The sequence below is a fragment of the Pogoniulus pusillus genome, chromosome 16 (assembly GCF_015220805.1).
Source record: "Pogoniulus pusillus isolate bPogPus1 chromosome 16, bPogPus1.pri, whole genome shotgun sequence".
NCBI classification, from domain to species: domain Eukaryota; kingdom Metazoa; phylum Chordata; class Aves; order Piciformes; family Lybiidae; genus Pogoniulus; species Pogoniulus pusillus.
The window spans coordinates 625,789-642,494 of NC_087279.1; the positions used below are offsets into that span (position 1 = coordinate 625,789).

The 16,706-nt window shown below is 62.0% G+C and overlaps 1 protein-coding gene across 6 annotated transcripts in view; it reads left to right on the forward strand.

Moving 5' to 3' along the window:
• SRGAP3 (SLIT-ROBO Rho GTPase activating protein 3) overlaps positions 1-16,706 on the forward strand; it is a 61,224-nt gene that overhangs the window by 40,272 nt on the left and 4,246 nt on the right. For 2 of the 6 annotated variants that reach the window (XM_064156130.1, XM_064156132.1), the window contains 14 exons: positions 318-419; positions 878-1,072; positions 2,189-2,273; positions 3,689-3,716; positions 5,542-5,644; positions 8,090-8,150; positions 8,438-8,515; positions 9,488-9,622; positions 10,738-10,843; positions 11,127-11,354; positions 12,769-12,848; positions 13,771-13,951; positions 14,950-15,099; positions 15,710-16,037. In XM_064156130.1, coding sequence (XP_064012200.1) covers positions 318-419; positions 878-1,072; positions 2,189-2,273; positions 3,689-3,716; positions 5,542-5,644; positions 8,090-8,150; positions 8,438-8,515; positions 9,488-9,622; positions 10,738-10,843; positions 11,127-11,354; positions 12,769-12,848; positions 13,771-13,951; positions 14,950-15,099; positions 15,710-16,037 — 1,860 coding nt within the window. Of the gene's footprint in view, positions 1-317; positions 420-877; positions 1,073-2,188; positions 2,274-3,688; positions 3,717-5,541; positions 5,645-7,308; positions 7,340-8,003; positions 8,151-8,437; positions 8,516-9,487; positions 9,623-10,737; positions 10,844-11,126; positions 11,355-12,149; positions 12,531-12,768; positions 12,849-13,770; positions 13,952-14,949; positions 15,100-15,709; positions 16,038-16,706 lie in introns of those variants that run through there. The other 4 variants (XM_064156131.1, XM_064156133.1, XR_010305136.1 and 1 more) reach the window with 4 other exon arrangements.

The window sequence follows — 16,706 nt, forward strand, 5'->3', positions numbered from 1 at the left end:
GGCACTGGGCTTGTGAGGGCTTCTCCCAGTCTGCCCTGCATCCCTCCCAGTCATGGATGCTGTGCCCTGGCTCTCAGGAGCTGTCCAGCAGGTCCGTGCTGTGGAGCTGGGGGGCTTCAGAGGGCAGCTGTCAGATGCTGGGTGGGGAAGGCCCTGTGCTGGCCTGGCTCCAGGGCTCTGCTCGTGGGAACCTGGGTGATGGAGCCTCCCTGGGGGCCGTGAGGGGCTCCTGGGTGCTGGAGGAGTCACTGAGGTGTTCCAGTGTGCCTGCGGTCAGTGCACAATCCACTGAGTCTCTCCTGTCTGCCCTGTGCCAGGTGTGCCAGGTCAGTGCCCAGCAGCCGGTGCAGACCGAACTGCTGATGCGGTACCACCAGCTGCAGTCGCGCCTCGCCACCCTCAAGATCGAGAATGAGGAGGTAAGAGGTGCCCTGGGCCTCATGTGTGGCCTCCTGGGCAGCGCTGCTGAGCCTGGCATCCATCACACATGGTCTCTGCCACTCTGCTCCTCAGGTGTGGAGTCATAGAATGGTTCAGAGAGTGGGTTGGGTTGGAAGGGACCTCACAGCTCATCCAGTGCCAACGCCCTGCCATGGGTAGGGACACCTCCCACCAGCCCAGCTTGCTCCAGGCCTCATCCAGCCTGGCCTTGGGCATCTGCACAGCCTCCCCGGGCAAGCTGCTCCAGTGTCCCCCCACCCTGTCTGTCAAGAATTTCTTCCTCATACCCAGCTTTTTCCTGCCCTCCTCCAGCTTCCTCTGCTGCCTCTGCCTCTCCTCGCTCCGCTGGCAGGCAGGCAGGCAGCGGCGCCGGTGCACGGGCAGCGCCCGCGGGCAGCATGGGGCAGGCTGGTGGCAGGGTGCGTGTGCCCGGCAGGTGCGGAAGACGCTGGACGCGACGCTGCAGACGCTGCAGGACATGCTGACCGTGGAGGACTTCGACGTGTCCGACGCCTTCCAGCACAGCCGCTCCACCGAGTCCCTGCGCGCCGCCGCCGACGCCTACATGAGCAAGGGCAGCCTGGCCAAGAGGAGAGCCAATCAGCAGGAGACGGAGGTCTTCTACTTCACCGTGAGTCTCACCCTGCCCGGCGGGGGCAGGAGCCAGCTCAGTCTCTGAGGGGGGCCGCAGGGCATTTCCTGGTGGCAGGACACTGCCAGTCCGGTGTCTGCCCTGCCCTTCTGTGGAAGGAGCAACTGTGGTGACAGCTGTGACCGGCGCACTGCCTTGGAGTGGGGCAGCAGACCCCTGCCAGCCTCGCAGCATGGCACCACCTTCTGGTGACCCAGGGAGTGTCACAATTAGAGCCACCAGCCAAGCTCAGACCTGCCCCTGCAACCTAAAAGGTCTGTCCCTCATGCATGGTGTTACTGGAGCCTGTGACACCTGGGCTTTGCCATGCTGGGCCTGGGCTTTGCCACGTTGGACTTTGTTGTGCCCGGCTGTTGTGTGCCTGGGGGCAGAGGCAGCTGTGCTGTGTTTGCCACCTTGGTCCCAGCCTTGACGCCCAGACAGGTTTAAGGTCCTCTGCAGCCCTTGCAGGCATCTGCAGCGGCCCCTGTGAAGCATGGCTGGCAGGCTGAGGTTGGCAGCATCCTGTGCCACATCCATGTGCACAGCACAGCTCCTGCTCTCCCTTGCAGTCACTCTGATGGTCCCTGCCAAGGGGACCTGGCATCTTTCGTTCTGAGGCGTGCTTGGGGATTTATTGAATGCTTCTTGCAAGAGCCTGATCTGTGCCATGCCTCTGCCTGACTCTGCAGAACTGCTTCCTCTGGACTGTTGCTGGTGCCAGGCAGCCCCAGGGTAACCGGGAGCTGTGCCGCACAGTCGTGTGCCCAGTGCACGTGGCCAGTCCCTGCCCTGGGCAGGTCTGAGATGCTGGGAGCTCTGGCACCGCTCTGGCACAGCTCCTGCCGGGCAGAGAGGGCCTCTTGGATGTGCCAGGCTGTTGCCAGCAGCCCCACACGGCGGCCCTGCTGTCAGCTCCTGCCCTTGCAGCTGTGCACTCCCAGGCAGGAGAGGCAGCACCAAGGAGAGCGCAGGGGCAGCCAAGCTCGGCCCTGCTCGGTCCCGCAGCACAGCTTAGGTGGGCTCTGTGCAGCCTGCCAGCCTCTGAGCCGCTCCAGCAGCCCCCCAGCTGGCAGCTGCCTTAACCTTCCTCATTTGCTTTGGTTTCACTGCCAGAAATTCAAGGAGTACCTGAACGGCAGCAACCTGATCACCAAGCTGCAGGCCAAGCACGACCTGCTGAAGCAGACCCTGGGAGAAGGTGAGTACTGGAACTGAGGGCTGGTTCCACAGTGGGCTCAGCTCTCAGCCCCAGCTGTGTCTGAGTGTCCCTGTGTGCTGGGCATTGTTTCCCTGCCGTGCTGCTCTTGTGCCACCTTTCTTTGGCACTGCACGCAGAGGAAGGTGTTTGGATCTTAGCATGCCCAAGTGCTGCACAGCAGCTCCAGCAGCAGAGACTCCTCCAGCTGCAACCTGCTGTCTTCTCCCTTCCTACCCCCTCCCTCCCCCCTAGTACAGCCCTGAGCACACAGATTCTCCTGTCCCTGGTGCTGTGCTCCAGGTTTGCCAGCAGCTTTTTGGGCACTGTAGCCGCCTTGTGCCCCTAAGCTGCACGTTTGTGACTTGCCCTGAGGCAGCTCTGTCAAGTTTGTTTAGCCTTCAAAATCTACCTCCTGGGCTGCAGCTGCCTTAACCTCTTCACACCCTGCAAAGAGGCCAGGGGTGGTGGGAGACTTGGTGGGGACTGGCAGGCAGTGCCCCCAGCTCCTGGCTCTGCTTCAGGCTTCAATGGAGTGTGAGTGGCACAGAGCTGGACCCTTGGAGGCTCTGCCCAGAGATCCTGGTGCAGCAGAGCTCTGCGCACTGCTAAGGCTCCCCTGGATCAGTGCAACAAGTGGCGAATCCCTTGCAGAGGAGTGGGCAGCACTCGGTGGCATGCTTAGGAAGAAGAGCCCAGGGTCAGGCATTTTAACTCTCTGGAGTGGTGCAGGAACAGCTGTGGAAGGTTTTCAGATGCCACCTCCTGCTCTGTAGGAGCCAGATGCTGCCTTCATGGTGAGCTGCTGCTCCCTGGGCAGGAGGCTGGGTGTGCCCCAGAGTGCTTCTCTTTGGCAGGGAGGAGCTGGCTGCCAGCTTTGCCTTCTGCAGGCACTGCAGCCGAAGCTCTCCTTCGTGTGCCTTAGAGAAAGGAGGCAAGAGCTCTGCTGGCTTGAGGGCACTGGCAGCAGGGGCAATGGCCTGAGGCTCCCCAGTGACTGATGGGTTAAAAACTGAGCAGGTCTCAGTGCTGAGATCCAAAACCACACGGAGGGAATGAGGATCCTGGCAGGCAGAGCAGAGGCTGCCAGAGGGTGCAGAGAGGGGCTGCCCCTGTCCTGCTGACTGTGGCCAGTCCTCAGCTAGAGAAGCACTCACTGCAGGGCCCTTGGAGTGCCTGGGGATGGACCTCATCTGCCCAGCCCTCGGTGGCAACTGGGGATGCCTTTCCTCTCCCTTGGCTTGGACTTGTAATGTCTTCTAGTGTTGGGGGCTGGTCTGGCAGCCAGCTCAGCACCGGCCCAGCTGCTGGGCGTGTCCAGCTTCCTTTTGCCAGCAGGCAGGAGCTGGGGCCTGGCAGCCCTGTGTGAGCGTGCTGGCTGGCGTGGAGAGGTGCTGCAGCCTTCTGTTTCTCCACAGGTGAAAGAGCCGAATGCGGAACAACCAGGTGAGCTGCTCCCTCTCTGCCCCTGGCAGCAGGGCCCGGCCCTGGCAGGCTGCTTGGTTTAACTATGGACACAGCTCACCGGGCTGCACATCTGCCCAGCTCCCAGCTGCCCGTGGTGGCAGGGGTAGTGCCCCCAGCTCCACATCGCTGCCCTGCTCCTGAAGTGTTAATCAGGGTGGTGACAGAGGAGCCCTTGGCTTGCTTTGCCACCTCCAGCACCCACTCCCTGCCACCTCCAGAACCCACCTCCGTTCTGAGGTGCGGTGCTAGCACCCACTCCCTGCCATCCCTGCTCGTCTGAGGACTCTGATGTGTCCCCACCAGCCCCCAGCCTCTGGATGGGAGTGCAGAGCAAGCCTGGGCTCTGCTTTCATCCCTCTGCAGCAGGAGATGGTGCTGGGGGGATGTCACAGGCAGGAGGCTTTGATCTGTGTCCAGTCCATAAAGCATCTCCAGAGTGCTGGTGGCTTGCTCTGAGCCTGCTGCTTCCTCAGCAGGGCCAGCAGAGCCTCCAGACATCTCCCAGGATCACAGAGTGCTGCAATGGTCTGAGTGGGAAGGGATCCCCAAAGCTCATCCACTTCAACCCCTGTCCCCAGCAGGGACAGCCCCAGCCAGAGCAGCTGCTCACAGCCCCAGGCACCCTGACCTGCAGTGCTGCCAGCTGAGGGGCAGCTCCCACCTCTCTGGGCAGCCTGGCACAGGCTCTCCCCACCCTCACTGCCAAACACTTCTCTCTTCTCAGAGTCCAAACCATCCCCCCCTGTCCTGTCACCACAGGCCCTGCTCACAACTCTGTCCCTGCATTTCTGCCTGTCCCCTTGGAGCACTGCAAGGCCACCAGAGGGTCTCTCTGGAGCTTCTCTCCTCCAGGGTGCACACTCCCAAGTCTCACAGCAGAGCCCTTTCAGCCCTGCCAGCACTGCTGTGGCCTGCTCTGGCCCTGCTCCACCAGGTCCCTGTCTGTGCTGTGCTAAGCAGGACTGGGCCATGTCAAGCTCCTCTCTATGCCCCCCTCTCCAGCCCTGCCTCAGTGGAGGATTTGCCATCCCAACAAAGCCTTTGTTCACTGCAGGAGATGCAGGAGCAGATGGTGGGGCCTGGGCTGCCTTCCCAGGCAGGAAGGAGGCTCCTGAGCAGAGGGCACAGGAGGGCAGGGTCCCTTCTCCCTCTCCTTCTGGTTAGAGGGGCTGTGCTGCTGGCACCAGGCTGGCTGGCATCAGGGCTGGGCATCCTCAGGACTGCAGCACGGGCAGTCAGGTGCCCTCTGTGTAAGGACAGGCTATGATCTTCACCTGGGCTTGCAGCCAGGGGTGCAGGGACCAGCTCTGGTGTGCTTCTGGGAGCTGCCTACACCTGGGCTCTGCTGCCTGCTCCTACCCTGGCCAGCTGCACCTGGGCTCAGCCTAGCCTCGGGCCCTGCAGCAGCGAGGCCACCACTGGCCCAGACTGACCTGGCTCCCCCTTGGCTGCTGGGGTGGGCAGCAGCAGGTCCCCAGGAGCCACAGGCCCTGTGCGTGGGCATGGAAGCACGGAACAGGGGTTGGAAAGGCTCTCTGAGGTCTAGCCCAGCACCACCACGGCCACTAGAACACGTCCCCGGGGGCCATCTGACACCTCTCTTGTGGAGGCTGTGGAGCTCTTGGCAGTCCCTGGGTGCTGGGGAGTGGAGTCCGTGGTGAGGATGCTGAGGCCGCAGCAGCTGCAGGTGCGAGGCCCTGGCAGAGGCTTGTCTGGTTGTGCCCTGCTCCCAGCCACCACCCTGCGAGCTGCCCTCTGCCATTGCATTGCTGCTGCTGACTGATTTTGTTCCGTTTTCTCCCAGGCCCCCCTGCCTGCCCCCTAAGCCACAGAAAATGAGGAGACCTAGGCCCCTCTCAGTCTATAACCATAAGCTCTTTAACGGCAATATGGAAGTCTTCATTCAGGTACTCGTGCCTGGAGGACCTGGTGAGCGCTCAGGGTGCAATGGTGGCCTGCTTCCCCTGCCCTGCCCTGCCCCTCCATTCCCTGCCCCTCCATTCCCTGCCCTGCCCTGCTGGTCGTCCCCGGGGAGCTCTGTGCTCCACCTGCACCCAGCCACTGTGAGCAGCAGAGGTTTACCTCGGTGAGGATTTCTCTCTCTGGCTCCTGGGTGCCTTGGAGCTGGGCTGAGCTCAGAGCAGCTCGGCACCAGTGCACCCCAGTGGAAGGAGGCACTTGGCCCTGCTCATCCCAGGGCATTACCCAGGAGGAGAAGGAAGAGCTGTGGGATTTGTCTCAGAGGAGACCTCCAGCTCTGGTGCTCCAGAAGGCAGCACTTGGGCTGCTGGAGGGCTTGCCAGAGGAGGTGCAGCTCTCCCAGCTGCTCAGGGAAATGAACCCTGAGTGGGAAAGCTGCAGTGAAAGCCTTGCGGTGACAAACCCTCGGATTAGATGCAGTGAGAGGCCCTGCCCAGCCCTGAGGCTCCTTGAGGGCAGTCCTGAGCCCCAGGGCAGGCATCAAGCAGCTGCTGCCGCAGGGACAGGCTGGGCAAAGCTGCTCAGGGCGTTAATTCTGGTGATTACTCCTCACTTAAATGGGGTTTAAGCAGGCAAAGCTCATTAGAGTGCAGCCTGAGCAGCTCTGCGCAGGGCAGTGATCTGCTGTGGGAATGCATCCAGCAGAAGGCTGCCTGTGCTGGGGGGAGCTCCTCAGGGGTGCTGCGGGGGCTGCCCCTCAGGCTGCAGACCCTGCACTGCCATGGGCAGCTCTCTCTGGAGCTGCACCAGCATGGAATCATAGAATGCTAGGGGATGGAAGGGACCTCTGGAGATAGCTACTCCAGCCCCCAGCAAGAGTAGCTGACCCAGAACAGGCTGCACAGGAGTGTGTCCAGTTGGGGTTTGAAATCTCCAGGCCTCCAGCACCCTCACAACAAACAACTTTCTCCTCCTGCTCACATGGAACCTCCTGGGCTCCAGTCTGTGCCCAGTGCCCCTTGTGCTGTGCCTGGGCAGCACTGAGCAGAGCCTGGCCCCAGCCTCTTGCCCCCCTCAGCTCCTTTCCCTCTTGCTGAGCATTGCTCAGCTGCCCTCTGGGGCTGCTCTTGTGCAGGCTCTCAGCCCCAGGGCTCTCAGCCTGTGCTGCTCCCAGAGCTGCTCCAGGCCCCTCAGCAGCTCTGCAGCCTGCCCTGGCCTCTCCAGCAGTTCCCTGCCTCTCTTGAGCTGGGCAGCCCAGAGCTGGGCACAACACTCTGGTGTGGTCTCACCAGGGAGTAGAGGGGGTGGAGACCCTCCCTTGACCTGCTGCCCACATTCCTGCTCCATGCACCTCCAGACACCATTGGTCCTGTCCACGAGGGCACGCTGCTGGCTCCTGGAGAACTTGTCCACCCGGGCAGGGTCTGGCCTTGTCCTCATGCTCCTGCAGGGGCAGGGAGAGGAGAAACCCAAGAGGCTCCTTCCGAAGTCACAGAGGCTGGGGTGCAGTGTGGCAGGGGGGCACACACTCCCTGCTGAGCTGCCATTGCACTTGAGCGTTCACGGCCTCCAGAAGGGCTCTCACCTCTGACTGGGCCTGTCCCTGCTTAACCTTCTCCTTTCTTCCCACTGCTGCTTTTCTGTGCCTCAGAGGAAGGAGGAATGCGCGCACCAGGAATCAGGTACCGGGGACCTGTCTGCTCGGGCTCGGGCAGCCAGAGAGTGCCACTGTGCTCTGCCAGGGCGAGCAACCACAGCCCCCGAGGGCAGCCAGCCACTGACTCCTTGGGCTGGACAAGCCATCTCAGGTCACTGAGCCCACCTGGTGACCTAACGCCGCCATGGCCACTAAAGCATGCCCCAGAGTGCCATGGCCACACGCTTGGGCAGCTGGGCACAGCTCCTGCTCCCCCCGGGGCTCCTTCCACGAGGGGCCTGCAGAGCAGCAGCTTTGACACGAGAGCCAAAGCTCCTCAGGGGTTCAGGCAGCTCATTCGTGTGCTGGGCTTGGGGTTCCAGCACGACTGCCAACAGCTCGTGCTGCTTGTGGTGAGCCATGGCACCGGGAGCTCATCTGCCAGACTGGCAGAGCACAGGCTTTGTCCTGGCTCAGCATGGCACCTGCCAGGCGCAGGAGCTGTCATCCCCTGGCTCCAGCAGACAGCAGTGGCCCTCACACCCCAGGGAGGCTGTTGGTGCCCAGCTGCTTGCACCACGTGTGCTCAGCTCCTGATGCCCTGCTGTGTGCAGCACCTCCTCCTGCCTCTGCTCTCACTAAACCTGGTGGCACTGATGTCCTGGCTCTGGGCTCACAGCCTCTAACCTCTGCTGGTTCACACTCTGCAGTCTCTGGGTCCTGCTCTCTGGTGCAGTCCCTTTCTGTGTCACCACACACCAGTAATTGCTGTGCTTCTCCCCTCTGTCCCACGAAGGACTCTGGCCAGGCCATTCCTCTGGTGGTGGAGAGCTGCATTCGTTACATCAACCTCTACGGTGAGTTGGCTTGCTGGCACCAGCAGGGGCTGTCTGCACAGGGCATGCCCACAGGTGCTCTTGCTGGGTGGGCTCCCTGGATGGGTGGTGAACGCTGAGGTCTTGTTAGCATTCCTCAGGTGAAGTAGTTTGCACAGACCCCAGGCCAGCAGGAGCCCTTTGCCTGGGGAAGATGAGCAGAAATGGCTTGTGGCAGCCTGGCCCCTTCCTGCCCTGGGGCTCTGCACCTGCTCCCAGTCCCTGCTGTTCTCCAGCAGACAGGGCTCTGACACCTTGTTTTCTTGCAGGCCTTCAGCAGCAGGGCATTTTCAGGGTCCCTGGCTCCCAGGTCGAAGTCAATGACATCAAGAATTCCTTCGAGAGAGGTAAGCAGCCAGGGCTGTGCAGCTGGGTCCCAGCACAGCTCCCGGCTGGACTGCCAGGCTGTGCTGCCTGCATCAGGCAGGGCAACGCCTGTGCTGAAGCTCTGCCTTCTGTGAGAGACACCATGGGTAGGTGGGTGGGGTCAGCCCTCTGCAACTGGCTCAGGCCTGCATCTCCAGCAGTGGTGAAGGGAACAGGATGAGAAGCAGGGGTGGATGCAGAGCTCTACCACAGTCGCTATGAGCATGAAAGCATCAAATGAGGCACAAACCAGTTTTCTGGGGGATCCATTTTCCTCCTTGCAGCCGTGTGCCAGGGCAGGAGCAGCATGGCCAGGGGTCCCTGGTGCAGTGGTGGTGGTGGAGCCAGCAGTGGTTCTGACCACACCGATGGTGCAAGGCAGTCTGCTGTCACCGAGTGAAGGGGAAGCTCTGGGACACTGAGCTCTGAGCAGCATCAGAAGGCTCAGGCAGCGAAGGAGGCAGAGGCTGGAGGATTTGCACACCCAGTTTAAGGGGAACCAGCCTCCAAATCCCTTCAGCACTGGCAACCTCTCATAGCTGCCAGCTTGTGCAGTGCCCTCCAGAGCCATGCCTGTGTCGTCCAGCCAAGCCCCTCTCTGGCTTTCACCCACCAGTGCCTGGATCTGCTCAGCTCCAAGCTGCTGCTGTCAGTGCAGAGCTGCGGAGGGCTGGAGGCTGTGGAGGAGCACCAGCTCCGACTAATAGCACCTTCAGGAGGTGTAAGATCTGCCCAGTAGCCTGGGCTTGTGCAGGGAGGGCTGGACCATGCCTCAGCAGGCTGCTGTGTCAGTTACCTCCTGCAAGTCCTCTCCTGCTGGCTCGGCATCACCAGGGCACACAGAGGAGATGCTGGGAGCTGTGGGGAGCTTTGGGTTCCCACTGAGCTGGGGAAAGCCTGCTGTGCTGGTCCAGCCTGCCAGCAGTGCTGCAGATGAGGCCTGTCCCCGGCAGGTGAAGACCCCCTGGCTGACGACCAGAATGAGAGGGACATCAATTCCGTGGCTGGGGTGCTGAAGCTGTACTTCCGGGGGCTGGAGAACCCTCTCTTCCCTAAGGAGAGGTTTCAGGATTTGCTCTCTACAATAAGTGAGTACCTGGGCAGAGCTGGGGGCACTGCAGCAGCAGTAAGTGGGGCAGGTGCCCCTCCGAGTTGCCCTGCTGTAAGAAGGGCTGTGGGGCTGCGGGGCAAGGTGTTGGGAAAGGATGTGAAGAGCATGGATGCAGGGCTGGAGGTGAGGGAGGGGTCGAACACTCTGCCATGGCTCCTTGGGGGTGCTGAGGATCGCCAGAGGGTCACCTCCAAGCTTAGGCTGCTGGGCTGCACACGCTGTGCCCTGCATGCAGCCCTGGCTTCTGGGACCTGCCGGGGGTCGCACTTCAGCTCAGTGTCTTCTGCTGACCGCACCGAAGGTCAGAAGCTTGGCTGCTGACAGAGCTACTCCAGCCCTTGATCTGCAGATGGGTTCAGCTTCACTCCTCAGCCAAGTTCTTGCTCTGCATTCCCATCCCAAAGAGAAGCAGAAGTGCTCTGGGATGTGAGTGGAGCCGAAGGGTTCTGCTTGCAGGCTCTGGACTTACATCGGGGAAAGGTTTTTGCTGTGTCCTGCACTCTGCTGCCAGCTCCTGCCAGCCCCAGGTGCCCCAGCTGGGCTGATTTCAAAGTGATTGTAGTGCTGCCATTGATTTATTGGCAAGGCCTAGAAATGCCTCCCCAGGGGGAGGGCAGAGGCCAGGCTGAGCGTGCTGCTGAGAGCTGGTGGGGCCCTGCTGCACGCTCGGCTGTAGGAGAGGTGTTAGGATCCTGTGGGCTTCAGGCTCTTGGCACCTGGGGAGCTCCAGCGGGACTGGCTGGTGAAGTCCTTCGTGTGGCTTTCACTGCTAATGGCTCCTTCCCCTCCTGTGTCGGTGGCCGGAGAGGCTTAGCAGTGTCAGGAGAGCCAGCTGATGCCCAGAGGGCAGTGGCACAGGGCTTGCTGTGAGGCAGCTCGGGGACAACTCCTCGGTCCTGCTCTGTGAAGCAGCACGGCACACCTGGAGCAGCAAACAGGAAGCATCCTGCCTGACTCTGGCTGCACCTTCAGTGCCAAGCCAGTGAAACACCTCTCTTCTCCTTGCTCAGCGGCTGCTAGCCCTGGAGCAAGACCCCCTGGTACCGTGTTGCCTGCTGCTGAGAAGGTTCAAAGGTCTGCTCTGTGTTCCAGAGATTGAGAATCCCACTGAGAGGGTGCACCAGATCCAGCAGATCATCATCACTCTGCCCCGGGCTGTCATCGTGGTCATGAGATACCTTTTTGCCTTCCTTAACCAGTGAGTCCTTTGGGTTTCCTCCATCCCCTCCTCTTTTGCCCTGTCTTTGTTGTAGGATCCTTTGTGGTGCTGCCATGGGGAGCTGAACTTTGCCATGGCTGTGTGCTCAGGGCTGTCCAGCAGTGGAGGCTGCTCCCTGGGTGCTGGGGGTCTCCTCCCTGAGCCTGCCCAGCCGCGGCTGTGTGCTCAGGGCTGTCCAGCAGTGGCTGCTCCCTGGGGCTAGGATGGTTGCTGGGACAGCTCTGAGTAGCCTGAGGGCGGCTGCCTCTGCTTGTGCCCGCAGCTTGTCGCAGTACAGCGATGAGAACATGATGGATCCCTACAACCTGGCCATCTGCTTCGGGCCCACTCTGATGCACATTCCAGACGGGCAGGATCCCGTGTCCTGCCAAGCCCATGTCAATGAGGTCATCAAAACCATCATCATTAACCACGAGGGCATCTTCCCCAGCCCCCGCGAGCTGGAGGGGCCTGTCTACGAGAAGTGCATGGCTGGAGGGGAGGAGTACTGGTGAGTGCTGCTGAGCACCGGGGCGGGGCTGCTCTGCCGCAGGCCCTCCAGCCTCATCCCCTCCTTGTCTTCTGGGTTCCCCAGCATTATCCTCTGGCACTGCCCACGAACCTGTGACAAAAGGCAGAGCTTTGGCTTGATTCCTGGCAGGCAGAGAGGTGGGCCCAGCTCACACCAGTGCCCCAGAAGGGATCAGAAGCAGACCCCCAAGAGGATGGGATTTGAGGAGAGCTTTAAAGAGGCTCAGCCTTAGCACTGAGGGCAGCTGAGCCCCGGCTGAGCAGGGGGCTGGGTGAGTCTGCCTTCTGCAGAAGGGGTTTTGCCTTTGTTCTAGTGAGAGGCGCTAAGCTAGCTGTGGCCTGGTGTGCAGCTGACCTGCTGGTGCCCTCACGCTGGCTCACAGTCCTGCTGCATGCCAGGCTGCATGGGTCTTGGGTCTCAGCACCTTCAGGAGAGCAGGAGAGCCTGCAGGGCTGCCTCATCAGTCCCTCCTTACATTGGTCATGTTTGCTGCAGCTCCTCTGAGCTCTTCTTCTCTCATGCTGTCTCAGCAGCACAGCCCTTAGTAGGAGCCTCAGGAGCCCTTTCCCAGTGTCGAGATTAATGTTGCTGCAGCTTCTTCCAGCTGCAGATTCACAGGAATGTGTTTGGAGCAGCCCAGGTCAAATCTAAGCAAGCAGCTCCTGGGCTGCAGTTCGTGAACAGAGTCCTGTAGCTCCTTCAGCATGTGCTGGGTGGGTGAACTCCCTTAGTTTGGAGTCAGCCTGGACCTTCCAGTTCCTTTTCTTTTGTCAGTGCTGGATACCAGAGGAGTTTGTCATGGGTGGGATCAGTGACTGCAGCTGGTGCACAGTGACCCTCCTTCATGTGCCCAGGATGGCAAACCTCCACAGCCCAGCTGCCAGAAATGTGAAGCTGTCACAAACTCATCTGGAGGGTGGTGGCATTCTGGAGCTCTGCTCAGCTCTGGGCTTTGCCAAAGCAGTGCTGGTAACAGGTCGCAGCTGGTGTGTGCCTGAGTCCTGAGCACTTCCGAGACCTGATCTTCCCTGGTGCTGGTCACCTGCCACCACCCTCATTGGCAGAGGCAGAGGACAAAGTGCTGAAGCTGGCTGTGGAGGAGGGACTGGAATGTTCTCGCTGAGCCTCACCTTGTGCTTGTGTTGCCAAGTACAGGTGAGACTCTTGGGGACAGCACAGGAGCTGGTGGGCTGGGCAGGGCGGTGGCAGTGTCTGCTGCTCTTGGAGCAGGTTCAGAGCCCTGCTGTGGCTTCAGGTGACCATCTCAGCCCCACCAGAGCCACAGGCCCGATGCTTTCTGGTGGCGCTGTGGCCAGTGCTTCCCAGCGGGTCCCGTGTGCCGGGCGCCGCGGAGCAGCCCCGCCTGTGACCTGACTGCTGCGCTCTGTTGCAGCGACAGCCCACACAGCGAGCCGGGCGCCATCGACGAGGGTGACCATGACAACGGCACGGAGCCACACACCAGTGACGATGGTGAGCAGCAGGCAGCTGGCCCCGTGTCTGAGGAGCTGTGCCCGCAGGGGAGCAGCGTGCTGGGGCTGCCTTTTGGGTGCTGAGTGCTGAACACCTCTAGTAACGAGTGCTGCGTGTGGTTAGGCACCGTGGGGTGTCCGTGCAGCTTCAGTGTCTCACTTGGTGGCCAGACACAGGATGGATGCTTGGAGCTGTTCTGTAAGGTTCCACTGATCCCAGGCAGGACTTCTCCTTCCATCTCCTTGCCCCCTGTGAGCATGCAGGGGCAGGTGGGGGCTGTTGCTGTGTGTGCTCTGGGTGCCTTGCTGGGGAAGCAGTGAATGGCTCCCTGTGAGGCCAGGGGGTCTTTAGCTGATCTCAGACCACCCCCCCTCTTACAGGAGATGTTTCTGCCCTCCAGGCAGGAACTAAAGTGCATGGTGTTCAAGTGAGCTGCAGCCTGGATTCCTCCACGGTCAGCTTTGTTTCAGTCCCTTTGGGCTGCTGCCAGGTCCATGGAGCTGGTTGGCTTCAGAGGGCAAAGCAGGAAGTGTTGGGAGTCAGGCCCCTGTGGATGGGTGCAGCTGGGGGCATCGCCAGCATTCGCTAAGGTTCTGGAGGAGGCTCAGCCCCAGATCTCTCTGAGCTGCCAAGGTCCCAGTCTGGAGAGTGCTAGGATGCTGTAGGGAGTGGGAGCGTGGGTGATAATGCCCACCCGGGGCAATGCCACTGCTCCCCAGCTGGGTGGTGGCTTTGTGTAAGTGCTGTCAGAAGCTCCGGGAGCGCAGACGAGCGAAGGCAGGGGACCGGCCCGAGAAGCAGGTGGTGTGAGAAGCGCTGCGGAGGGCTGGGCCAGTGCTGCTGTGCTGCGGCGCTGCCTCCAGCCGTGCCGGCGCCGTGCCCTGCCCGGCGCTGTGCCCTGCCTCTGCTTCTCCCCCTGCAGAAGTGGAGCAGATCGAGGCCATAGCCAAGTTCGACTACGTGGGGAGGTCCCCCCGAGAGCTGTCCTTCAAGAAAGGGGCCTCGCTGCTCCTCTACCACCGGGCATCGGAGGACTGGTGGGAGGGGAGGCACAACGGCGTGGATGGCCTCATCCCCCACCAGTACATCGTGGTGCAGGACATGTGAGTGCCGTGCTGCTGTCGGGCCGGGGGCAGTGCCACTCCAGCCACCTGCAGTGGGCGCTTGGATTCTCCCGGGTTTAGCGACCTGGGTGACAAACCTGCCCCTGTTCGCAGCTCTCTCTCCACCTGCTGGCTGAGATTGTTTCTCCTTCAGGCCAATAAAGCCAAGCACAAAGTCTTGTCCTTCAGGGTGCCCAGCCCCAGCTGTCACTGACCCCTCAGTGCCATGACTCAGCTTTAATCCTGGCCTTGCCTCCTTGTCTGGTGTTGGTCAGTGCCCACCTGGCCCCTAGGCAGACCGCAGGGTCCTTTGCAGGTGCCACTTCTGTTAGTGTGCCTGGATCAGAGCAGGTCCAGAGGAGGACACAAAGGTGATCCAAGGGCTGGAGCACCTCTGCCATAGGGACAGACTGAGAGTTGGGGCTGCTTAGCCTGGAGAAGGCTCCCGGGAGACCTCAGAGCAGCCTTCCAGTACCCAAAGGGGCTACAGGAGAGCTGAGGAGGGACTTGTGACAAGGGCTGGCAGTGCCAGGATGAGGGGTGGTAGCTCCAAACTGGAAGGAGCTGGGTTGAGATGAGACATGAGGAGGAAATTCTTCCCTGTGAGGGTGGTGAGGTGCCACAAAAGATTGCCCACAGAGGCTGTGGAGCTCTAAGCCTGGAGTTCTAGGCCAGGCTGGATGAGGCCTTGAGCAACCTTGAGCTAGCAGGAGGTGCCCCTACCCGTGGCAGGGGTTGGCACTGGATGATCTTCAAGGTCATCCACAACCCAGGCCACTCTGTGATTCGTTAGTGTGGCAGCTGCAGCACAGGGCAGGTGCAGAGGGGATGTTTTGCTTTGCCCAAGCTCCAGGTGCTGCTGGCAGTGGTGGCTTTGGTCCAGCCCTAAGGCAGCAAAGTCTGGAGCTGCTGGGGTGGTAATGCTCAGCTGCACCGTGTGGCAGGGCTCCTCTCTGCTGGGCAGGGCTCCGTGCCTGATGAGGGTCTGCTCTCCCTAGGGATGATGCCTTCTCTGACAGCCTGAGCCAGAAGGCGGACAGCGAGGCCAGCAGTGGGCCCCTGCTGGATGACAAAGGCTCCTCCAAGAACGACATCCAGTCCCCAACAGATCACCTCCTGGACTACAGCTTCGGGGGAGTGCTGGGCCGGTAAGGAGCCCTCGCTACTGCCAGGCGAGGGACAGACCAGGCTCAGGCAGCACCACAGGGCTGTGGGGACACGCAGGGGACTCCGTGTGCCTTGCTCGGGGAGGCCTTCACCCTTCCTGGCACCGCCTTGGCTCTCTGCCTGCCCTCTTGTCTTCTGAGCCGGGAGCTGCTCTGTCTGCACCCCTGAGCCGGGAGCTGCTCTATCTGCACCCCTGGGCTGGGAGCTGCTCTGTCTGCACCCCTGGGCTGGGAGCTGCTCTGTCTGCACCCCGGAGCCGGGAGCTGCTCTATCTGCACCCCTGGGCTGGGAGCTGCTCTGTCTGCACCCCTGAGCCGGGAGCTGCTCTATCTGCACCCCTGAGCCGGGAGCTGCTCTGTCTGCACCCCTGGGCTGGGAGCTGCTCTGTCTGCACCCCTGGGCTGGGAGCTGCTCTGTCTGCACCCCGGAGCCGGGAGCTGCTCTGTCTGCACCCCGGAGCCGGGAGCTGCTCTGTCTGCACCCCGGAGCCGGGAGCTGCTCTGTCTGCACCCCGAGCCAGGCGCTGCCCCGCAGCAGCAGCCGTGCCCCAGCCCGCGGAGGGTGACTGGCGCTGTGCTGCCTTCCCCGCAGGGTGCGGCTGCGCTCGGACGGCGCTGCCATCCCTCGGCGCCGCAGCGGGGGCGACACCCACAGCCCTCCCCGCGGGCTGGGCCCTGCCATCGACACTCCGCCGCGGGCCGCCGCCTGCCCCAGCAGCCCCCACAAGCTGCCCCTGGGCAGGGCCCGGCTGGAGAGCCCCGAGAAGCGCCGGCTGGGCACCTTCGGCAGCGCCGGCAGCATCAACTACCCCGACAGGAAGGCGCTGGGCGACGGGCACCCGCTGCGGCCTGCCTGCGCCGCCACCAGGCACAGCAGCCTCGGCGACCACAAATCCCTCGAGGCAGAGGCGCTGGCGGAGGTAAGAGGGCTGGAGGTGGCTCCTGCTGCCCAGCCCTGCGGAGGCTGAGCTGAGGGCAGTGGGGCAGTGCCACACAGCCCATCCCTCTCAGCACCCCCCGGAGGGACAGAGCTGCAGTGGCTGCTAAAGGCAGCCTGCGGCTTGCCTGCCTGCTCCTAGCTGCCAGCTGGGCCAGAGCCATGGCAGCATTAAGGCTGGAGAAACCCTCCAAGGTCATCCAGTCCCACCAGCACCCCGGCCCCACCACGGCACTCTGTGACATGGTCTGGTGGCCGTGTCCACACCTCTCTGGAGCACCTCCAGGCATGGGCATTCCACCACCTCCCTGAGCAGCCCCTGCCAGTCCCTGACCACTCGTGCAGCTCAGACATTTTTGCTACCCCTCCCCCCGGGGCAGTTCCAGGCCCCTTCCTCTCGTTCTCTAGCCATGCTTTCTCCTCTGCAGCACGCTGCCAGCTTCTCTGTCCACCGGGAGCTCGCCTTGGTGCAATCCGTGGGGCTGTAGTGCGGTGCCTGCCCTGAGCCACTGCTCCTGCTGGGGCACCACGACCATCTCTGGGTGGCACCGCAGCAGGAACAATGTCTCTGGGCCTGGCTGAGGGGCAGGAGTGTGGCACCGTGCAGTGGTGTCCAGGGACATTGTGGGGTGTGGGATGGGCAACTGCTGGG